The sequence below is a fragment of the Podarcis liolepis genome, assembly GCF_965112155.1.
Source record: "Podarcis liolepis genome assembly, chromosome: 7".
In the NCBI taxonomy this organism is placed as follows: Eukaryota; Metazoa; Chordata; class Lepidosauria; order Squamata; family Lacertidae; genus Podarcis; species Podarcis liolepis.
This window is the reverse complement of record NC_139561.1, coordinates 87,810,687-87,834,706: the sequence shown is the minus strand read 5'-3', so window position 1 is coordinate 87,834,706 and position 24,020 is coordinate 87,810,687. Positions and strand designations below refer to the sequence as shown.

At 45.5% G+C, this 24,020-nt stretch overlaps 1 protein-coding gene across 2 annotated transcripts; it reads right to left on the bottom strand.

Moving 5' to 3' along the window:
* Nucleotides 1-1,112: 1,112 nt before the first annotated feature.
* Nucleotides 1,113-23,110, bottom strand: HNRNPL (heterogeneous nuclear ribonucleoprotein L). 2 transcript variants are annotated; one of them, XM_083515883.1, is made up of 13 exons: nucleotides 22,797-23,110; nucleotides 13,370-13,488; nucleotides 13,017-13,254; nucleotides 12,500-12,585; nucleotides 10,744-10,840; nucleotides 9,944-10,016; nucleotides 6,402-6,473; nucleotides 6,029-6,309; nucleotides 4,781-4,902; nucleotides 3,743-3,944; nucleotides 3,286-3,343; nucleotides 2,840-2,935; nucleotides 1,113-1,450 (listed from the first exon to the last, which is right to left on the bottom strand). In XM_083515883.1, exons 1-13 carry the CDS (start codon nucleotides 22,818-22,820, stop codon nucleotides 1,392-1,394), a joined length of 1,527 nt encoding a protein of 508 aa, XP_083372009.1. In that variant the 5' UTR covers nucleotides 22,821-23,110; the 3' UTR covers nucleotides 1,113-1,391. The 2 variants fall into 2 exon arrangements, with proteins under 2 accessions (XP_083372009.1, XP_083372008.1); XM_083515882.1 differs by lacking the exon at nucleotides 22,797-23,110 and adding an exon at nucleotides 22,465-22,720.
* Between the last annotated feature and the right edge of the window lie 910 nt (nucleotides 23,111-24,020).

The window sequence follows — 24,020 nt, the reverse complement described above, 5'->3', positions numbered from 1 at the left end:
CTTAGCATCCATGGCAGTTTCTGATGTTTCGTTCATGACTGGAAGCCACTGAATTTTTAAAGCAGGCACTGTATAAATATTTAGCCTGCAATGCTGCTAAATGCACACTCTCATAAGAGAAATCCACTTCCAAGTAAATAAGGTTGACCCTTGACTATAAAACAGTTGAGCCCTCTGGGAGAGAGCGCCATACGGAGTCAAGCACATCACACACATTATCATTGCACTTTTTATTCCTGTAGTCTTTGCTTACGACATCAAATTCTCAAAATCAGAATATACAAGAAGAAATGGAAGATTCTGAGTCCACATTTGAATTAGTATGTCCTGTGGAACTCCCTACTGGTAAAAGATTGAAGAGAGAAGAGTGTTTTTTGCCAGACCTATTTTGAAAACTTTTTATGTTTAGACAAATAGGTATTTCGTACTTGTTTACCAATATTTTATTTGTTAATCCAAGCAGTGTTTATGATTTGTATGTTTCTGTTGATTTTATTTTTAAATGCTGCATTCCACATTGCTATTACAGTGGTGCCCCGCAAGACGAATGCCTCGCAAGACGGAAAACTCGCTAGACGAAAGAGTTTTCTGTTTTGGAGGTGCTTCGCAAAACAAATTTCCTATGGGCTTGCTTCGCAAGACAACAATGTCTTGCGAGTTCCTGCTGTTTTTTTTTCCCTTTCCCCCCTTTTTCTAAGCCGCTAAGCCGCTTATCAGCTGATCCGATCAGCAGATAAGCCGCTAAAAGCGCTAATCCTTCAATGGGCTTGCTTCGCAAGACGAAAAAACTGCTAGACGAAGAGAATCACAGAACGGATTCTTTTCGTCTTGCGAGGCACCACTGTATTTTTCATGAAAGTGTAGATTATAAATCCAGAAATAAGTAAATTATTCTAGTTAAGTGTTTTTGATTTCTGAGCAGTCAGTCTTGACAATTCCATTATGCCTCCTTCCATGAAATTAAAGGTTAAGGGGACAAAACCACACACAAAGGCCTCACACCAATACTAACCATGTACATCCCTCCTCTGTACTTGAAAAATCCCTGCCAAAGTTCAAGCAAACTTTTTCAAGAGCCCCACTACACCACCAATATAGACAACCACCAGAGGTATTTTCCAAACAGCTTTATTAAGGTGTGCCAAGTTGCACAGGCAGCACATTGTAAGACTGGGGGGGTGGGGGGAACAAGTCACATGTACAATAGTTTTAAAATGTCGCCCGAACTCCACAGGGCTTCTTCTTCTTCCCAGCTGACATAGCTGCAGGCAGCCTCTACTTAAGCTTTTTCGTTCTTTTTTTAAAAAAAGGAATGCAGGGCACTTTGAAAAAACCCCCACACACAAAAAGAGTAACGGAGGAAGTCTTCCTTGGCAGGAGCCAAACAAAATTTACGAGGCATGCTGAGCAGTCGAGAAGCACAGTTTCAGTGTGTACGGATACGGCCCATCTAGGCAGAAGAGAAGACATGCATCAGGGTCCCCTGAGCTTTATTTGTTTTTGTGGCAACACAAGGGATGTAGGTATTCAGAGGGATGAACCAGTGAAAAGAGGCTTTACATAAGTTTCAAGATTTGTTGTCTCCACACACTCCAATCTACTTAGAGTATGTGTCATGCCCATGGGTGTATATGCAGAGTCTAGGCCCCCACACAGCCAACAGGCTTGACTGAAGAATTCTATTGTAGCCACTGGAAGCCCTTTTAAAAAACAACATCTAATTGCAATATGGGAAAATGCCCCCACTTCCAACTAAGCTTGGAAAAAACTCCTTCACTGGCTACAGAAGAAAACATTTTTTTAGGGGTAACTACAATGGAGACAGGGACACGGGTGGCGCTGTGGATTAAACCACAGAGCCTAGGACTTGCCAATCAGAAGGTGGGTGAGCTCCTGTTGCTCGATCCCTGCTCCTGCCCACCTAGCAGTTCGAAAGCACCTCAAAGTGCAAGTAGATAAATAGGTACCGCTCCAGTGGGAAGCTAAACGGCGTTCCCGTGCGCTGCTCTGGTTTGCCAGGAGCGGCTTAGTCATGCTGGCCACATGACCCGGAAGCTGTACGGCGGCTCCCTCAGCCAATAAAGCGAGATGAGTGCTGCAACCCGAGTCATCCGCGACTGGACCTAATGGTCAGGGGTCCCTTTACCTTTACAATGGAGATGGGGCAATTTCCAGGGGGTGAGTGTCACTGCTGGGATGCCCCATGACAGTTCCTCCAGTTTGCGAGTGTGCTCATGGGACAAGTTTTTAAAGTTTGGTGATCTCTGATTTGGACCAATCTGATGGGACCTTTTGCCTACTTAGGTAGGCAAAAGCAATGGTATCAAGAGTATTGAAAGGGGGGGGGGTCAGAAAAATGAGCCCATTACAATACAGGCTGAACCTCAAAGTTTAGGCCCAGTTGGCAGTGAGCCCATGCAGAAACCTGCCCTCCCCCCTGCCCTTTTCAACATAGTTTATGTTCGTGGTAGTGGCAGCAGCAGCCCAACAGCAGAGCTTCTAGTAGGCCCTAGATCAGGTGTGCAGAAACTGTGGCCCTTCAAACATCACAGTAACTCCCATCAGCCCCAGCCAGTGTGGCCAATGGTAAAGGATGAAGTTGCAGGCCAGCAACATGGGGGGAGCATATAGATGATGCTGCCTTAACAATTCCAAAAGTGTCAGAAACCTATTGGCACCTACTCCACTTCCCACTTCCTGCCAGCAGGAAGTTTTAGGAAAAAAGCAGCTCACCCATTACCCATTGAGGAAACTGTTCTACATAAAATGAGACCAGAAAAAATGAGTAAAGGGGGGGGAAGGCCTCCAGCCCACAACATGCACACCCCACAGAGCTTACTTGGGTTTTTCATCTGGTAATGGTTGAGGAATGCCAGAGTCTCCAGGGCATCACCCTTGGTTTCCCATTCCAGCAAGCCAGAGGAGCTCCTTTCACCTATGAAGACGTTAACAGTGAAGACATAGTTGGGCCAACATGGAGAATGTGCACAGGACTGGCTGGCTGGCTGGTCAGGGTGGCTAAGAAAGGGAAATGATGCTGTTTCCCCACCCATACACCATTTAAATCTTCAAGGCTCTTCCCTGGCCCAAGTGAAAGCATGTTGCAGCCAGCCTTAGTTTTGCTGCCTCAACAAACACTGTTCTGAACACCAGTATAAGGTAAAATGGACGACCTGATGTGGAGCACGGTGTTTTAACTAGCTAGCTGAGGTGCACCATCCAGCCCTTATTCCTGCTTGCTGAGTAGCAGCATTTTGAGGCTTGAAAACTGCAGCATGTACTTACTTTTCCCCGAAAACACCTTGACTGAAGCTGGTCTCTTCACCCCCAGTTCATCACAGATCTGACAGGATAAAAATACAACGCAAGTGTTAAGTTATGAAACTGATTGCAGAGTTTTTTTTTATAACATGCATGTTAAGTCATGTTCCGTTTCCAAATCCGAGAGAAGAAAAATGCTTTTGCACGGCGAACAGTTACTTATCTACAATGTAAGGTGCCGGGGACATGACAAATAACTTGTAGTCCTATTTTCACAGAATGTTTTAGCACTGCCACATCGTCCCTTCCTTCCCACACCTATGATGTGGCAATCCGCCTAGGGAGCCAAATACCGGGCGAGGCCTGTGATCCATCTGGGCAGCAGGCCTTGGCACACCTCTTGAGACTCTCCCTTGGCCAGACCAACTGCCGAACTCCCTTTTCTATGTTACCTGACTCCAAGATGGGCCTGAGGCATTACCTCGTAGAAGTTATCTTCTGTCACCTCCAGAGGAGCATTGAAGAAATGAAGCACATTACTGGGGTGCTGGATCCTGTTCTTGGCTGCTTGCTCTGGGGTTGAAAACCGGTTGTTCCGAGAGCCACTGAAATCCTTGTAGCTGCATGAACCGTCTTCAAGGCCGTAAGACTGGCCAGGCATGATGGCCTGTTGCTTGGAAACACTGTCGGAAGGAAACGCACAGCTTAAGAGCGGGCAAATGTTAAGGGCAAGGAGCAGCCTTCAAGGGCAGAGAACCGAGCAGAATGAGCCCTGAGGAGAGAATTTGATGAAAATGATGTATAGATGGTATATCACACCAGTGAAATTAGCTAAAATGTATAAGACAAATAATAAATGTTGGAAATGTAAAGAAAAAGAAGGAACATTTTATCACATGTGGTGGGAATGTAAGAAAGTAAAGAACGTCTGGGAAATGATATATAATGAGATGAAAAAGATGTTGAAATATACATTCTTAAAAAACCCAGAAGCATTTTTACTTGGTATTATAGGCCAAGACATTAATAGACAAGATGTCAAACTGTTCATATATGCAGCAACAGTGGCAAGAGTATTGTTAGCCCAGAAATGGAAACAAGAAGAAATTCCAACAAAAGAAGAATGGCAGACGAAATTAATGGACTATGCAGAATGACAGGAAGGATTCGAAACCTGCGGGACCAGAGATTTACAGAAAATTGGAAGAAGTCTATGAATTATTTGAAGAGCAACTGTAATCAACAAATTACGCTAGTAGGACTACAAGAAGTTTTGTAAGGAGAAATATACAAAGTGTTACAAAGTAGAAAAAGATAGAGATATTGGTTATGAGTTTGAAATGTAATAGGAAAAATAAGAAATGCATACTAGGAGATTAGATTGGAAAATTTTCAGACAGGACTGATGGAAGTAAAAAAAAAATTGAATAAGATGTAAAAGTATGTTTAATTACGGTTGAAAATGATATGATATATATATGAATGAGCCCTGATGAAAATTAGGGGTAGCAGAACTCACCATACATTCAGCTTTTGATCAAACATGAAGTTGTTGTTCAGGTGAGTGATTGCTCGGTCCACCGCATAACCGTCAGCCATCTCCACCATGGCAGCTCCAGGCTTGCTCTTCATGAACTTCACCTAACAAAACACACACCTTTGTTGAAACACAGTCAACGGTTGGCACAGATCGATCCATTTTGGAGACAAAACCCCCCAAGGTACAGCCACAAACCTGCACTCATTTTAGGAGGCATTTACTGTGTGGACACTGGGCACAAGAGTGTATCCAGTATTCACTTTCCTCAGTTGCCTGTAGATTCCTTCGCCAATCCCGCCACCATCTTTCATTTGGCCACCGGTTTGCAGGAGGCACATTTTTGAATTGAATTGCAAGTACGAGCTTCCCTTACTCAGCAACCACTTGCCTTTTTAAAACTCAGCCCTGTTTTCCAGGTGCATTAGGAACGAGGTTCAATACTCTTGGCATTCTGGGTACTCTGGTTCAACTTTCAATGACTGAGAACCTATGAAAATTGTCTTCTCAAAAGAGTAAATTCCCAGTATCAGAAAGCCCCCAGAAAGAATCCTACTGCCGTCAAATTTCACACTCATCAGTTTCAGGGGTTGACAGTATCAAGTATCTGCTTCAACCAACACCTCCAGGTGTCCCTTCTCTTCCTTTTTCCTGTTGCTGCCTGTTCATCTGACCTCAACAGAGAGCAGTGAGAGGAACAAGGAACAAGAACAGCAGCAGCAATCTTTGCTCGCTTTGCCCTGCTCATCACCCTGGGTGTGTTGGTGGAATGGCCCCAGAAAGATGGGGCACACAAGTGGGCGGTATGAACAGAGAGAGGAAGAGGAGATGGGGCTACTGAAAAGAGGTGGCCACCCTCTTATTGACTTAAGAGCCTGAAGACGAGACATGGAAGTAATCTCAACGCCGTATACAACTGATATCATGACAAAGAGAGCTGAGAGCTAGAGCTCAGCAAAGAGAACTGAGTGTGTCTCTTCCCAGTGGCATCCAGTCATTTGCACAGGTCTGCTTCTGAATCAAGGGGGAAGGGTAATCTTCTGCTGCCTAACCTCTACTGCTGAAAGATAATCTAGGCCCACCCATCATCACGATGGCAAGTAGAACTGCACTGTCGTTTTGCCAGCAAGCTCAACATGTGTTCTCCGACTGAGACCGAGCTTCTCAAATTTGGGTAAAAGGAGCAAGACAGAGCAGGCTCTGGGAGAAGGAGACAGTCAGTTTAATTACCTTCTCCACGTTTCCATACAGGCAGAAGACGTTGAACACTCTGTCACAGTTCATCTTCGACTGATCCAAGCCATAAACCATCAGGACTGCGCTGTCAGCATGGGGGCCATACTCCGGGGGTGGGGGTGGAGGAGGGGGGTGTCCATACTGAGGCCCGTAGCGGCTCGGCCCCCTATGGCGGCCCCCGACAGGTGGGCCCATCCGCCTCCCTTCATAATGAGGCGGTGGAGGGCCATAGCCTTCATCGTGATAGTGCCCGTGGTAGCCACCGTGAGGTCCTCCTGGGGAAGGAACAAACATCGAGAGCTCAAGGCGAGGCTAGAGATTTGGGGTTTGTTCCCCCGGATGCTGCTGCTGTGTGCCGGCCTCTTACCATATTCAGCCGGGTGGTCCCCAAGGAGAGGAGGCTGTCTCTGACGCTTGTTGGGGTTCCCACCTGGCTCACCTGTCCAAAAAGAGGAGGCCATTAGGAAAAGACAGCAAAAGCCCGGCACTTGTATCTCTGGGGCACGTGTTGGATGCTAGAAAGTCACAAGTCCACCCCCATGGCTCTCCCTTAAGTTAAATATTTCCAACACCTTGAGAATAAGATCTGCCTCCAGCCACTGGAAGACAGAAGGTGGCGAAAGGTCTACCCATTTTCAAGGGTCCAAAGTGCACCTAACTCTTCTCCTGAGGCAGACAAAGAGCTCCACCCCACCCCCCAAACACAAACTTTGAGCTAGGGAGGAGGGGCAGCAGCTCTGGAAGGGGACATTTTGCTTTCTCTTGCAATGCTACAAATCCAGCCATTTTTTCTAGGCTGATATGCCTTTTAAGCAGAGCACTGCCACTTGTCTGACCTACTCCGAGGTCGTGGTCGGCACAGGTTTGCATTTGGATCCAGTGTCCTCCTCGAAACAGCTGCTTTTTGGCCTAAGTGAAGTTCAATTTCTGCACCCTGTGGTGTCTGAGAGCATGCCAAACCTTATCAACATGGAAACGAGTTATAAAGATAGGTGACCTTTGCTGAGGGGAGGAGGAAGAGGAGAAGGGAGTCAAAGGACTTGACAGTTCTACTCAGGGCAACAAGAATAATAATATAAAAAACTAACATCCCCACCCAACCCTAGCAAAGGTAAAGGGACTAAGCGAGAGACTGAGGAGAGTACGCCAAAAGCAAAGCAAAAAAAACAGCAGTCAAGTTAAAACACGTGATTGTATACAAGGCAGAAGAATTTAAGCAATCCATACAATATCACTGTTGCTCTAACAAAACAAAAAAAGGGGTGTTTTGCAGTTTATTTTGATAGTCATTACAAAGATTGAAAAGGGCTACTTACAGCAGTAGTACACAGTACAATGTCCATTGTCACATACATATTCTGCATTTCTCTTACCATTGGACGCTTCAACAGTGTAAGCACAGTTCTGAAAGATGGCGTCCCATCAAACATACACTGCGACCCTGCGTTACATGGTTTCAGAGTCAAATACAAGTCAACAGGCACCAAACTGATACAATTTCAAGTAAAAAAAAGTTTTTTAAAGTAAAAATAGGGCTCACAGAGATGTTTTTTGTTTGTCTTCAGATGGTATCAAGGAAAAAAAGGACATAACAAAGGTGTAATAATGAGTGTCCCTTCCGTGTTGCATCTCCTGATGTTTTTGTCATGTGCTGTTAACAGGTTTGGTGCTTCTGGCTCTGTGTAGGTCTCCCGTGTGCATGTCTCTCCTCTGATAATGGAATGTGCCTTGGATCCCAAGTGCCCCCTGGAGCAGAAAGCACCCCCAAGTCTCTAGGGAGCTGGGGGCTCTGGGTACTTGGTGTTTTTTTGTCTGTCTCCGCTCGGCGCTGATAAATGTTGGCAGCCGTGGACTGCGAGAAAAGGAGTGATAAACTGCCCTCCCAAACCAAACCGTGTTGATATGGAGAGCGTCCTATGTCTTGGAGGGTCTCTGGGATCTACTCCGTTCTCCGGTAAGAGCGCTGGTGCGTTTGTCTGAGACCCATCTGGTCTGTGTTTTCCTAGTTTCTGTGTAACATTCTTGGGTTCAAGGTTTGGTTTGTTTGTTTTGGATTTGTAAGAATGTCGTGGCCTGGTGCGTCTTTCTCTCTCTCATTCTCTCTCTGTCTCACTCTGTGCTTGTAGATGTTTCTTGGATCGCGGTGTGGTGTTCTTGATGTAAAAGAATTGGAACTCAAATCTGCTGCTTTTTCAGGTACTTTGTTAAGATGCTGCGTGTTTTCTCCAGGCAGAGCTAGTGGAAGGTTGGCTTTTTTTTCCTACACTGTGTGGTGTTAAAGCGTGTGTAGCAGAAGGCAGATCACAGGCAATTCAGGACTTCGGCTGCAGTAGCATACGGTTCCCCCAGGGTCATGTGTGAACGCACTGTTCAGAGCTGGGGAAAGGCCAGGTTAGTGTACCTCCTCTTTGCCCAGCCTAAAGACAGGAGAGCCAGGAGGCAGCTAACTGAATTGCACAGCCCTGCCAACTAGCCACTGCCAATCTGTACAATCTTCTAGTTATGTACCTTGGAGGAGAAAGTGAGTCATGTTCATGTCAAGTCATGTAATGCCATTGCTTGCTTTGCTATGGGGTGGGGCCCAAAATGACCTTGGCCAGCCCCCTTGATCAACAGCTTCCTCCAGCCCGCCCCCCATAACTGCTTCCCTGCAGCACTTGGTGATCTCTACATCCGTGGAGGAAGGCAGGGCAACGCCGAAGTATTAAGGGTCCAAGACCACACAAACCCCATCTTTAAGCCCATTTAATGCCTGTTGTGTGAATTACACTGCTTGCGGTGTAACACACAAAAAGACAGCATCACACAAGTCGCTAAAACAAGGTGGGTCAGATAAGACCTGCCACTCCCCTCCGGTTCAGAAACCAAGACACTGCTCTTCAGCCGATTGTGGGCTGATCTGGAGCATGTTAACCTTCTAACTTGTTCATCCTCCTTAATTCCACTTTCAAGGAAATGGCGCTTGAGACCACCAGCTGAAAGGCCACATTCCTCGCTCCTAAAAATATCTGTGAGCTTAATGCACAGCTTTACCTCCGGCCTGAGCAAAGCCCCCTTCCTTCACCATCTCTGTGCTATGTGCACAGCAAGGTGTCACCTGAGACTTCTCAGGGGGAAGGAGCCCACACCCAACCCACTGAATGGCAGACGTGCTATGCAACCACCCCCAGCTGGATCAGGGTTGGGGCAACAGGCCATTTTGACGCTCCTGCTTTCAACAATGCACCTTGTTTTTCAAGCAGATGAGAACAGCCATTCCCTGAAGTGATACCTCCAGGATCAAGCGCTTCCTGAAAGTCCATTTGGCGTTGCCTTTTGCAAAATAGTATTAGCGATGCCCGTTCTTCACCCTGGTTAGCTGTACCTTACACAGGCTCCACACGTGCCCTGAAGTTCAACTTCAGGAACCACCTCCTTTTAACTGTGCCACCATATTCCCAAAGCTGTGTTCCAGTTCTCGAATCTTGCCACAAGTAGATTGGAGACTATCCTAGGCAAGGGAAGGAAAGGAAGGTGGAGCCAGAGAAACTGGCGCTGTGACTGAAGCCTGGTCCCATGGCCCTGCCTATACTGGGTGGAGGAAGTGAATTCATTGTTGTCCCGGAGACCTTAAACATGCCAATGAGAATGCACACTTCCCTTCGAAACTACTTGTCACTATTTACAACCGCGTATCTTAAATGTCTTATTAGGCCTCCTTAATAAAAGGCTCTGGTGGCCTGATAACGCCTTACAAAAAACGTCAGAAGTCAAAGCACAGCTGCACTAGCTCAAGACTTCCAAAATCAGCCACAATGCTGGACAGCAGGCAAATGGCATTACATCACACAAATCAGATCTATGAAGTGTGCTACTCAACGGGAAAGGCAAGGGTTCATGTGTGGCTGCAAAGCAGTCTATCAAGGTTACCTTGTCCACTGAGGTTAGGGTTGGTGTAGTCCCATGTGTCTTGGTCGTTCTTGAACACATTCAGGCGGGTTGGCTAAAAAACAAACACACACGGCCGTACAAAAGTAATGCAAGATGTCCAAATTATGTGGCCAGCCCTTAGCTACGCCTCTTCCAAAAGTTTGACTGCACTGATGGTTGAGTGCAATATAGTGCACAGGTTAGGGCAGACCAGCAATTCACCCAGTTCAGTCTAAGAGCCATTAACAAGGTACAGTGACCATTACTGACCCAACTTTAGCCCATTAGTCAGTAACATTAACTTGGCAGGTGTACTTTTTGCTACTGCAGGCAACAACCCATATACTTATTCCCCCATGCATTTTGAGTCTTCTTTGCTGTTAGCCACAATTTTTTAACAACATGTTCCACTGATTAGTCAGCATGTGTAGACTTCACGCCCTTTCCACTTTTGTGATTCCCCTTATGGCCAGCAGTAACATAATGTAGCTAATGCTGTGTTGGATGAGAAAGCAAGACTCAACACAAATCAGAGCACAAACCAGTATGTTTTAGGAGTGGGTTTTTTTTGAGGGAGCAGCATTAGAAAGGGTTGCTTTAGGGCTGGAAAAAACATATTGTAGAATAGCCCTGTTCCACAAGCCCTGGAACAGGGAGTGACATACCTGAACTAAGGGACAGAATACTTATACAAATTTTTGATGGCAAGGGTCATCTCCCTTTCAATTCACCAAGGATCATGCAGAAGATGCTTCTACAGGCACAAAGAACCCTATCAAATTCTGAAAAGTGACACTCACCTTTGCGTACTCAATCTTCAGAGTACAACATCCAGAATAAATGTCAGCCCCATTCAGAGAAGCTTTTGCTCTCTGAGCGCTCTGCACAGAGTCAAATGTTTGTAGTGTTAAGGAAGCCTTGGGAGAAATTGGGGCAGCCTTTTGGCCATCGGAAAAACACCGGTCTTGAAAGACCTACATTGGCTCCCAGTACGTTTCCGAGCACAATTCAAAGTGTTGGTGCTGACCTTTAAAGCCCTAAACGGCCTCAGTCCAGTATACCTGAAGGAGCGTCTCCACCTCCATCGTTCTACCCGGACACTGAGGTCCAGCACCGAGGGCCTTCTGGTCACTGCGAGAAGCCAAGTTACAGGGAACCAGGCAGAGGGCCTTCTCGGTAGTGGCGCCCGCCCTGTGGAACACCCTCCCACCAGATGTCAAAGAGAACAACAACTACCAGGCTTTTAGAAGACATTTGAAGGCAGCCCTGTTTAGGGAAGCTTTTAATGTTTGATGTATCATAGTATTTTAATATTCTTTTGGAAGCCGCCCAGAGTGGAAGCCCAGCCAGATGGGCGGGGTATAAATAATAAATTATTATTATTATTATTATTATTATTGCTTCAACTTTGAAGTTCTTGTTGTTGGACCCTTTCAGACGTACATCAGTGTCTTAGAACTGCCTTCCCTTCCACCTCATATGTCCAGCTTGAGATCACATGCATTCAGAACTAAACCCACCCCACTGAAACTGCAATTGCCTCTTGCCTTCTATTGTAGAGACTGCTCCTTCAGGTTAGTGGTGGAGATACCTGTGGTGTGCAAGCATAGTGCTCAGGTAATCAGGTGAGGGCCGCGTGAACAAGCCTGACACAGTGTTCTGCCAATTCCCAGGTGGCTCCAGGCCTTGACCAAAGCCAGAGGCTCAAACAGGACTTGGGGATTTGTAAACCTATGCTCTCACAGTAGAGCAGACTATCAAGGGCAGGGGTCGGCAAGGTTTACCTCGCCTGGGCCGGTTCACTCCAGCGGAGATCCCTCCGTGGGCTGGATTACACGCGCATGTGAATGCCCGCGATTTCTGGCATTTGCATCTGGTGCAGACATGATTACCAGCATCTGCATAGACGTGATTTCAGATTTCTGGTGCTGCGGAAGCGAGCCCCCGCGCTGTTCTGCACCAGTTTAGCGCAACACGCAGGGACTCGCCAAGTGGGCGGCTCAGTTCGGGGGCAGCTCGTGGGCCGGTTAAACGACCCGTGGGCTGCTTGTGGCCATGGGCCTTAGGTTGCCTACCCCTGGTCAAGGGAGTCCACAAAACAGAAGTACAGTGGTACCTCGGTTTTCGAACATAATCCGTTCCGGAAGTCTGTTCAAGTTCTGAAATGTCAGAAAACCGGAAGTGGAAGTCTCAAAATGAAAAACTCAAAACAGGAGCCGTGTTTCCTGTTCGACTTCCAAGGTGCACTTCTGGGTTTTCGGCGTTCCGAGTTCCAAAATGTTTGACTATGGAGGCGTTCGAAAACCGAGGTACCACTGTAACTGTTTTCTGAGGAGCTGAAGTAGGAGACTACTCACTGAAACTCAAATGAAGACAGAACAGTAATAATCTTTCTTCAGGCTAGTAGCACAGCAAATGTTATTGTCAAAAAGCCTGAGACAACAGATAAAAGCAATTTGTTTGCCCAAGCTGCTAGGCACTTATTTTGAACTATTCCAAGGACAAACATGGTTCAATTACTACAGGTTTCCTAGACACCAGGGGGGAAAAGGATATTCCACCATAGCCTGGACACCATTCTTTCGGAAGATAACAATCCGCTGCACTGGGCCACATGGGTTGCAGATGGTGTACAGCACATCCTGTAAGATGAAAAACAATTGCATATTTTTAAAACTGGGGAACATACGGCCTTTAAGATGTTGTTGGCCTACAACCCTCCTAGTCCCTGACATTGGCCACGGTGAAAAAGACTGATGGGACCTGGAGTCCAACATCTGGAAGGTCAGACACTAACCTAGTAGATCTGACTACTAGTCAGAAAACCACAGGCAACGGAGAAAAGGCAACAGAGCATCTTCAAAAACAATGGAACACACTGCTGCCATCCACCCTAGGATCCAGGCAAGCTATTTTGTGGACCTGGATGGACTTGCAACGACAGCAATTATCCTGGCAGCTATAATTTATTCACCTGCACCGTGTTTGAAATGAACCCTGGGGCCCCCAACAAAGACATGGACCAATTACGTTCAAGTGTTTCTGGCTGAGTACACGCAGCATCACTACGCACCGTTGTGATGGAGTAGATGGGGTTCAGGATGGTGAAGAGAAGAACATTGTTGACTCCCCTAGAATCATCCGAGTCGCCGGGGCGTGAAATCTTCTGGCTGGTGGAGTAGTTGACAAAGGCTGGGTGCCCAGCGATGTAGATCTGGTTGTCAGCTGCGTAGTTCACAGCGTTGCAGGCTCCCAAGATGTCCTCAAACTCCACCAGAGCCTGCCTCTTTTTGGGCATCACCACCACATAGCTTGGGGGAAGAAAAGGAACCAGACTGCTTACACTGCCAAAGTAGTCAGCACCACACAAATGTCCAACCATCCTCCATTCCATCTCGTCAGATGCCCAATTTGCCCACTCCTAACCTTATGGGGCCAAATTCCTGCAGGGCCTCTACAAGGTCAGCTTCCACAACACCATCGATCAGGCCCCTGATGTGGACGACAGGGGAAGCAGCTGGTTTGTGGGGATCATCATAGTTCTCCTGCCAGGGGCGAAAGAAGAGAAAAACTTTGTTCTCTACTGCAAACCACTCTAGCTGCAAATGAAGAATAGCCTCTTTACACAAAGGTTAGTTCTCGCTAGGAATTGCCCCACAAGCACTTTATCATAGCCGATTTAACTGTTTCATCCTGTGTGTTCCATTTCAACAACAAGTTATACATTCTAGATAAATTCTTAGTATTGGGTTCTAACAGTTCGGTTTCTAATTTTGATTTTTCCACCTGGAAACCGACTTTCCTGTCCTGTTTAAAAAATTCCATTATTTGACGATATTGGAACCAATTTTCTACTTTATGCTTCAATTTCTCCTGACTTTGTAGTTTGAACTTATCTCCATCCTGTTCTAAAATTTCCCAATACTTCGGCCATCCGACCTCCATATTGAGTTTCTTCACTGCTTTAGCCTCCACTGGTGACACCCATCTAGGGGTTTTGTTTTCCAATAGATCTTTATATCTTATCCAAACATTAAACAATGCTTTTCTGACAATGTGATTTTTAAAGGCACTGTTGACTTTATCATACCAAAGATATGCATGCCAACCAAAAGCGTTATTGAAACCTTCCAGATCCAAGATGTCCGTGTTCTCGAGGAGCATCCATTCTTTGAGCCAGCAAAAAGCTGCTGCCTCATAGTACAATTTTAGGTCCGGCAGGGCAAAACCCCCTCTTTCTTTAGCATCTGTCAATATTTTAAATTTAATTCGGGGCTTTTTGCCCTGCCAGACAAATTTCGAGATATCTTTGTGCCACCTCTTAAAACATTCCATCTTATCAATAATCTGCAAGGTCTGGAACAAAAATAACATTCTAGGCAATACATTCATTTTAATTACTGCAATTCGGCCTAACATTGACAGTTTCAAATTTGACCATATTTCTAAATCTTTTTTAATTTCTGACCAACATTTTTCATAGTTGTCCTTATACAAATTCTGATTCTTAGATGTTAAGTAAACCCCTAGGTATTTGACCTTCTTGACCACAGTCAAACCTGTTTCCTCTTGAAATTTCTCCTTTTCCATATCTGTTAGGTTTTTCCCTAAAACTTTGGTTTTTTGCTTGTTCAACTTAAATCCAGCTACCTGGCCAAACTGTTGTATTATTTCTAAAACCTTTTTCGTACTAGTGTTTGGCTCTTGCAAAGTCAATACTAGGTCATCTGCGAACGCTCTTAACTTATAATGTTTAGCTCCGACCTGCACACCTTTGACCTGCTGGTCATTTCTTATCATATTCAGCAACACCTCCAGAACTGAAATGAAAAGTAATGGGGAAATCGGGCACCCCTGTCGTGTTCCTTTTTCTATCTTAAGTTCCTCAGTCACAACATTATTTACAATCAGTTTGGCTTTTTGTTCAGAATATATTGCAGCCATACCATTCTCAAAACCCTGACCTACCCCCATCCCATGAAGATTCTTCCTCATAAAACTCCAAGAAATATTATCAAAGGCTTTCTCCGCATCCACAAAGATCAATACTGCTTTAGTGTTTATATTCACCTCTAGCTTTTCCAAAATATCTATTACATTCCTTACATTGTCTGCTAGATGTCTTTTAGGGAGAAAGCCTGCTTGGTCTTTATGAATCTTCTCCATCAAGACTCTTTTAAATCTTTTTGCCAAAATGTCTGCAAAAATTTTGTAATCCACATTAAGCAGAGATATTGGGCGGTAGTTCTTAAGTTGGGTCTTTTCAGTCTCTGACTTTGGTATGAGTGAAATATATGCCTCTTTCCACGATTCAGGTGCCTTTTTTCCCTCAAGGATCTCATTACAAACTTCTCTTAGTGGTTGAGTCAACCATTCCTTCAGCGATTTGTAGTATCTGGAAGTCAGTCCATCTGGTCCCGGAGATTTGCCCAGTTGCATATTCTGAATGGCAGCCTCTATCTCTTGTTCTGAGATTCTCTGGTTCAAGTCCATCTTACTTTGATGAGAGATGTTTTGTAGTCCATATTTTCCGAGGAATTTGTCTATATCTTCTTCATTTTGCGGGCCTTGGGTGTAAAGTTTTTTGAAATAACTTAAAAAGCAATTTCTGATTTCATTGGGTTTGGATATGTTCTTTCCATCCACCTCTAGGCTTGTAACTGTATTTAGTTTCTGCCTTTTCTTCAGTTGCCATGCCAAAAGTTTGCCACATTTATTTGCTGATTCAAAAGTCTTTTGCTTCATTTGCCTTATCTTCCATTCAATCTCTTGGTTCATCAATTCCATATATTGTGTTTGATATAATTTGATCTCTCTTAAAATATCCTGAGACTTTGGTTTTGTTCTTAATTTCCTCTCTCCTTCCTTTATCATTTCCAGAATCTTCTCTTTTTTCTCATTTTGTTTTTTCCTCTTTATTGAGTTTTGTTGAATCAAAAATCCTCTCATCACCGCTTTACTTGCGTCCCAGATCACTCTTTTCTCCACGTCGGTCCTCAAATTTATTTCAAAATAGTCTTTTAGGGTCTTTTGGGCCTTCGTGAGAATCTCCTTATCTCGAAAGAGGGTGTCATTCATTCTCCATCTAAATTGACCAGTTATTGTGAGTTTCATCTCCATCTTCACGGCGTTATGGTCGGAGCAAGTTTTTGGGCAGATTTCCACTTTCTTAATCTTTGGAGCCATTCCACTAGTAACCCAGATTTGATCGATTCTGGTCCAGGTCATCATTGCTTGGGAGAAAAAGGTTCCCTCTCTCTCCAGAGGATTCCTTGTTCTCCAAATATCTATCAAGTCCATGTTTTCAGTCATTTCGAAAAAAGTCTTAGGGAGTCTCCCTTCTTTGGTGACTGTAAGTCTTTGTGCCTTGTCCATATTGGTGGAGACCACGCCATTCATGTCTCCCATAATTATCATATTGTAATCCAGATAGTCCATCAAAGTTTCATGAAGTCTCTTAAAGAAGTCGGATTTGCCTTCATTTGGTGCATAAATTCCAACAACTAAGAATTTTTCTCCTTGTACTTGTATCTCCACAGCCAGATATCTCCCTTGTTCATCTTTGAATATCATTTTTGGAGCCCATTTCTCCTTCACATATATTACAACTCCTCTCTTCTTAACTTTGTCTGATGAAATAAATTCTTGTCCTAGCCTTTTGTTTGAAAGTAATCTCCTGTGGGCTCTGGTTATGTGAGTTTCTTGTAAGCATATCAAGTCCAATTGTTCTCTATTCAATATATGAAATACTTGTCTTCTCTTCAAAGGCCCATTGAGCCCATTACAATTCCAACTAAGGAATTGCAGAGCCATCTTGTTATTTTCCTGAGGCTCCTCCAACAGCTCCAAGTTGTTGCTCTTCTTCTGATGGTGGTGGTTTTTGTCCGAACGAGAGATGGTGGGCTCAGGATGCTGTGGGCTCAGGATGCTGGACATAACATCATGTCAGCTGACTGGGAATGGTTATGGAACACCGGTATAAAATTTACGGCATGTAATGCCTTAAAGGAAAACATTATGAAAATGGTATACAGGTGGTACATGACCCCAGTCAAGCTGGCAAAAATCTATCATTTGCCCGATAACAAATGTTGGAAGTGTAAAGAGACTGAAGGTACCTTTTATCACCTTTGGTGGACATGCCCGAAGATTAAGGCCTTCTGGGAAATGATCTATAATGAAATGAAAAAGGTACTTAAATGTACCTTTTCTAAAAAACCAGAGGCCTTTCTCTTGGGCATTGTCGGCCAATTGGTGACAAAGAAAGATAGAGCTTTTTTCATGTATGCCACAACAGCAGCAAGAATACTCATCGCAAAGTATTGGAAGACACAAGATTTACCCACTTTGGAAGAATGGCAGATGAAAGTGATGGACTATATGACACTGGCCGAGATGACAGGCAGAATCCGTGACCAACGAAAAGAGACGGTGGAAGAAGAATGGAGAAAATTCAAAAGTTATCTTAAGGACTACTATAAACTTAATGAATGCTAAAATGCCGTGGTTTCCAGAAACAAAGGGGTACAGGGATATAAGGTCAGATTATAAAAGAGGACTAAGATGATAGAGATTGGAAAGTAACAATTGGGAGTTGCTAGTTGAACTATGGACATTGGGATGCAGAGAGGGGGGGTATGGGGAAGTCCAAGAAAAGAGGTTTATGAAAATATGTTTGAAACTATACGTGTATGTTTGTCATTTTTAGTGTTTGTCTGTTTTTCTTAAAAATGTTGTAAAACCAATAAAAATTTTATAAAAAAAAAAAAAAAGGAATTGCCCCACAAGCAAAAAGACATGGAACCTCCTCAGTGGAGTAATCAAACATTAAGAAAAAACTTTTTGTATTAACTTGACTCTCCAAAGCCTCCTTTGCTACACTCAAGCATTTTATTTTATATACTTAACAATTAAGAGGCTCCATCCTGGTATAGTATCAGGCTCCATCCTGATACTACACATTTCTAGATCAAAATATAGGCTTCATTTCCAACACCACAATGTCACATTTTTTTCTGTGAGAAAAGTAACTACCCCTCCCAATGGCAAGTAAATTTGAAAAAACCTAGACTCTTTATTTTTAAAATAACAAAACAAAACCAGTCTTGTCAGTCTGAGCAAAGATAACCAAGTTGCCCTTGGGCAGCTGGAGAGGTTACTGCCAAGAACGGTAGAAGACAGTTATTTCCCCCAGAGAAATTAAGACTCATGCCTTCACCTGAGACTCTTTTTTTTGGGGGGGGGGATACTACTTTGCAACTGATGGTTACAAAAGTCTCCCTATTCTCAATCTGGGCACACTGTGAAAAGCACCCTCTATTAAAGTCATCATTATTTCCTCTCACAAGCCAATCAAACTTCTTCCAGAGATGTCCATGTTGCTAGTAGCAGACAGTGGAGTTCACTAGTTGAGGATCTCTGGATTTGTCTTAGTTTGGTGGCCTGATACCAAGCACTTTTTATGTCCCCATCCCAATTTTGGTGGCAGAGGCAAAAGTAGAGACAGTGCTGAGGTGGATGAGCCCAACACCCTGATGACAGCATGACTTGATGAGTGGAGAAGGGGCAATAATCATCCCCCTTGGCTAATCTGCACAGATCAGCTGAGGAGGAGGCTGTGTACCTTTGTGTGTTTACCTGTATGTGCTAGCCGAGTATAGAAGAGGAGTTTGGATTTGATATCCCACTTTATCACTACCCGAAGGAGTCTCAAAGTGGCTAACATTCTCCTTTCCCTTCCTCCTCCACAACAAACACTCTGTGAGGTGAGTGGGGCTGAGAGACTTCAGAGAAGTGTGACTAGCCCAAGGTCACCCAGCAGCTGCATGTGGAGGAGCGGAGACGCGAACCCGGTTCACCAGATTACGAGTCCACCGCTCTTAACCACTACACCATGCTGGCCCTCATACCCAAGCGTGGTGCAGCCACAGCCTGCACTCATATGTGGCTCCAGGAGGGTGAGCTAGAAGTTAATGTGGCCCTCTGGTCAATAAAGGTTGGCCACCTCTGGCCAAGAGGTTCAGTCCTTATTTCAACACAAACCCTCATCCAAGGTTCTGTGACTGCTTCATGCCTGTGGTTCCACTGTGTTAGCAATGAACTGTCCTAATCCCATCAGAAATCTGAAAAAGAGCTTTTGTCCTGCCTAGCACCTCAGAGTGTGTGGAGCAAGGTATTCTTCCCAGATGTACCCACCACTGTTACTACATTTTATTTCCTCCACACCACGATGTATTGGGGGGGGGGGGGGAGCTGTTTGCTTTTCCTGAAATTTGCTTTTGGCAGCTGAACTATAGCAAATTTGGGGTTAATTAAAAAGAACCCTAAACTTTCTCCTATTATCAATATAATTTTATTAGCAACACACTACTTTGCCTATGTATTAAGGATGAGGTTAAAGAAAAACTCGGTAAATCAGAATGAAGGGCACCATCTTACTGAGCTTGCCATTTCCAATTGGTGCAGAATCGGAGGAGAGATGGTGACAACGACCCCATGTTCTGTGCCTTGTATCTGGTACTTGAGAGCTATGCTGCCCTATACTCCCAGGCTCTGCTTGCAAGTTATGAGTTAAGTCCCTCTACTTCACAGGTGTAATGTCTATTTTAAAGTGTCACCCAGTCTACCAGCCATCAAAGTTTGTGGCAGTTGCTAAAGATAAAGAGTCCCTTAGGTAAAGGAACCCCTGACCATTAGGTCCAGTCGTGACCGACTCTGGGGTTGCGGTGCTCATCTCGCTTTATTGGCCAAGGGAGCCGGCGTACAGCTTCTGGATCATGTGGCCAGCATGACTAAGCCACTTCTGACGAACCAGAGCAGCGCACAGAAATGCCGTTTACCTTCTCGCCGGAGCGGTACCTATTTATCTACTTGCACTTTGATGTGCTTTCGAACTGTTAGGCGGGCAGGAGCTGGGACCGAGCAACGGTAGGTCACCCCGTCGCGGGGATTCGAACCACTGACCGGCAAGCCCTAGGCTCTGTGGTTTAACCCACAGCGCCACCCGCGTCCCCAAAGAGTCCTTTAGTGGAGCACAAAACAGTACCACCTCACACCTACTACTACCCTGTTCAATTACGTCAGTACATTCTTTCTCACTCTGCTGCCCTCCATGTTTTGGACTACAACTGGGGCTGCAGTCCAAAACATCTGGTGGGCAGCAGGGTAGGAAAGGGCACACAAAGTGAGGCGTCATGGGGGCATTCAATGCTAATCCTTCTCATAGTAGACCCTAGGAAGTTAATTGACCCAATTAACTTAGTTTCATAGGTTTCAATGGGCGTACTCCGCTTCGGATTTAGCTATGTATTCATTCAGAATTTCTAAGTGGTGGGGATTTAAAAAAAAAAAAAAACAACCATCATAAAGAGAGTAAGAGCCATGAATATTCATTACAAAAGCAAAAGAATTGCCTTAAAATACCTGCTAAAATAACGAGGCCTTTGCCATGCGCCTGGCATTCAGCAGGGACTATTATGGACTGCATCTTTGTCCCCTGGGAAAAAACCAGCACCCTCCCAAATTCCCCTCCCAACCTTTGCAAAAAACGAGGCAGCTGAACTGCAGGTTTACACAGGTCTCCTTGTGTGCCTTTATAAACATGTACAGTGGTACCTCGGGTTAAGAACTTAATTCGTTCCGGAGGTCCGTTCTTAACCTGAAACTGTTCTTAATCTGAAGCACCACTTTATCTAATGGGGCCTCCTGCTGCCACCACTGCACGATTTCTGTTCTCACCCTGAAGCAAATTTCTCAACCCAAGGTAATATTTATGGGTTAGCGGAGTCTGTAACCTGAAGCGTATGTAACCCAAGGTACCACTGTACCCATATCTATCTACAGTGGTACCTCGGGTTAAGAACTTAATTCGTTCTGGCGGTCTGTTCTTAACCTGAAACTGTTTGTAACCTGAACCACCGCTTTAGCTAATGCTGCCGCTGTGTGATTTCTGTTCTCATCCTGAAGCAAAATTCTTAACCCTTAATACCTCTTAATACCTTAATACCTGAGGGAGCGTCTCCACCTCCATTGTTCTGCCCGGACACTGAGGTCCAGCACCGAGGGCCTTCTGGCGGTTCCCTCGCTGTGAGAAGCCAAGTTACAGGGAACCAGGCAGAGGGCCTTCTCAGTAGTGGCGCCCGCCCTGTGGAACGCCCTCTCACCAGATGTCAAAGAGAACAACAACTACCAAACTTTTAGAAGACATCTAAAGGCAGCCCTGTTTAGGGAAGATTTTAATGTTTAATAGGTTATTGTATTGGAAACTGCCCAGAGTGAATGGGGATAAATACAGTGGTACCTCGGGTTACATACGCTTCAGGTTACAGACTCCGCTAACCCAGAAATAGTGCTTCAGGTTAAGAACAGAAATTGGGCTCCGGCGGCGGCAGCAGGAGGCCCCATTAGCTAAAGTGGTGCTTCAGGTTAAGAACAGTTTCAGGTTAAGAACGGACCTCCGGAACGAATTAAGTACTTAACCCGAGGTACCACTGTAATATATTATTATTATTATTATTAACCCGAGGTACTATTTCTGGGCTAGCGGAGTCTGTAACCCGAGGTACCACTGTATATGTGTGTGTACATCTGCATGCACTACACCGAATATGAAATCCAAAGCGTTTTTAGGGTTAGATATACAATACGATATACGATCTCTTTATTGTCATTGTCCCATACAGAACAATGAAATTGAAAAACTACATAAAACATTCAAAACCCCCTAAAAACTCTGAAACCCCATTTTTAAATACACTATACTATACAATAAAATATACTATACTATTAATTATTATAGTATAGGTAAATTAATAGGTAAAGATAAATTATTTAGTAAAAATTGAGAAAGTTGGGAAGAATTTGCTGAAATAATCAATTAAACTAGAATACAAAAAGGGAGGTGTGAGGAGGTCAATGAAGCAAGCAAATGGAAGTTAAAGATATGTAATAAGGGATTTGTGTCTCCCCCCCCTTCCTTTTTATCTTTTTGCTGTATTGTTGCATTGGTTTTTATGTCTTTTTTGTTTGTTTCTTTTTCCATGTATTGTAGTGTTGTTGTTTTTTTATTTTTTGCAGTTTTGAAATTATTAATATTATTTTAATAAATAATAATAATAAAATATACTATACTGAAAAATACACTATACTAGAGAGAGACCCCTTATGCTGCGTTTAGAACCAGAATTGCATTCGCGTAGAAGTAGGGCCCTTGTTTCCCCCTTAGGGAAGCCGGCGCACGCGTGGAAAGGCCGACGCCCGCCTGCCTCTGGTAGACTGCTCCCGCACGTGGAGGCTCCGCTCTTGAGCTTCCGCTACGTCCAGCGAAGGCGGCGCGAAGTTCCCGGGAGGGGTAGGCTGCTCCTGCGCATGGAGGTTCCGCCACCAGGCCCGTTTGGCTTCGTTTTCCACGCTGCGCGCGCACGTCCCCCTCCCCTCCCCCCCCGCCAAGTACCGCCGCGCGGCCTTCCTCCTCCTTCTCCTCAGGCCCTTCCCGCCCCGCCGCCGGCCCTGGCTCTCCTCACCCCGCCTCCGCCGGCCGCTCCTCCCGGGCCGTGATCCGCGTTTTCCGTTTTCTGGCGCTTGGGCGCGCGGCCGCCGTCAGGGCCTCCCCCATAGTAGCGCCCCGACCCGCCTCCTCCGCCTCCGCCGGCCATCTTCACCATCTCTCCGCCGCGTCCCGAGCCGCCGCCGCCGCCCTCGCCGCTCTGCGAACCGCGCCACCTCCGCCGCGACATGGCGCCCGCACTACAGCAGCCCACCCTCGCTCCCACCTTAGGTACGCCTCGATTGGGCGCGCCTCCCGTCATTCAGCAGCGCCCAGGCGCCCATTGGGTCCAGCGGCTCCCTTACCCACCTGCGTCCCGCCCTCCGACGCCATTGGATCGGGTGTCTCCCGCCTGCCGGATTGATTCGCTTTCGCGCCTGCTTTTCAAGAGGCTCGGCGAGCCCGGTTGGGCGGCGGCAGCGTCCATCAGACGTCCCTTCAAATTAATTGGACGGAAACGACGTCTCTCCAGTCGGCATCCCGCCCCACCGCATTGCCTCTCATGGAGCGCCCTCCTTCTTCTCCAGAAAACCGTTGGCTCCCAGAAAACGCTGCAGTTCCCTCCTGTTGTCTTATTGGGTACTTGGAGTATCCATCATAGCAACGCAAAGTCTGATTGGGCCATATCGAAAGAAGACACCCTCGTGCATATTTGTTCCTATAACGGAACGCATTGTCTCTCTGCGTCAATTTTATTGGCTAGTTTTTGTGTCCGTCGCCCTGCTCGCTGAAAACCATTGGACTTAAAGCCCGTGCTCTTTATTTTAATTGGTGAGCGCGATTTCAGTCCCCCTCCTCCGTCCCTTGTGAGTTTGAGCCAATAAAATAAAACAGGAGGCGGGATTTTCCCTCCACAAAAGGCCTATCCACTCTAATCGTTAAAACGGATCCCACCCACACATCTCAGGCCGAGGACAACGCAAAGGATTGTGGGAGTTTTCCTGGATGTTGGCCAAGAAAGTCAACGCGCGTCTAGCTTGGCTGAAGTATAACAGCAAAGGATTGTGGGAGTGGCTCTTCACTTTAGCCAATGGGCTTCTTAGCTGGGCAAGATACTACAAGGTACTAGCTAGAACCCAGTCAGGCTGCAAAGGATCATGGGAGCCGCCATGCCTTTAGGACTAGGGACCCAATGAGCTTCTGGCACAAGTGCAAAGGATTGTGGGAGCCACCTAACACTTTGGCCAAGGAAGCCAATGGGCCTCTGGTGTGACCAAGGGCATATTTGGCTAGGTTTGGTTAAGTTGCAAAGAATCATGGGAGCAGCCCTGCACCTTCCTCGGGGAGCCAGTGGTTGCACAGCTGCAAAAGATTAAGGTCTTTTATATATATATATGTGCGTGTGTACGTGTGTGTGTGTGTGTGTGTGTGTATATATATATATATATATATATATATATATATATATATGGACGCGGGTGGCGCTGTGGGTTAAACCACAGAGCCTAGGACTTGCTGATCAGAAGGTCGGTGGTTCGAATCCCCGCGACGGGGTGAGCTCCCGTTGCTCGGTCCCAGCTCCTGCCAACCTAG

What these genes read in the sequence shown, in the direction of transcription:
- HNRNPL (XM_083515882.1), bottom strand. Translation starts at nt 22,677, where the DNA reads ATGTCGCGGCGGAGGTGGCGCGGTTCGCAGAGCGGCGAGGGCGGCGGC. An exon ending in CAAGGTGTTTTCGGGGAAAA is followed by an intron (nt 2,936 to 3,285) that starts GTAAGTACATGC and finishes ACGTCTTCATAG; the next exon opens with GTGAAAGGAGCTCCTCTGGC. An exon ending in TTACCAGATGAAAAACCCAA is followed by an intron (nt 1,451 to 2,839) that starts GTAAGCTCTGTG and finishes TCTTCTGCCTAG; the next exon opens with ATGGGCCGTATCCGTACACA.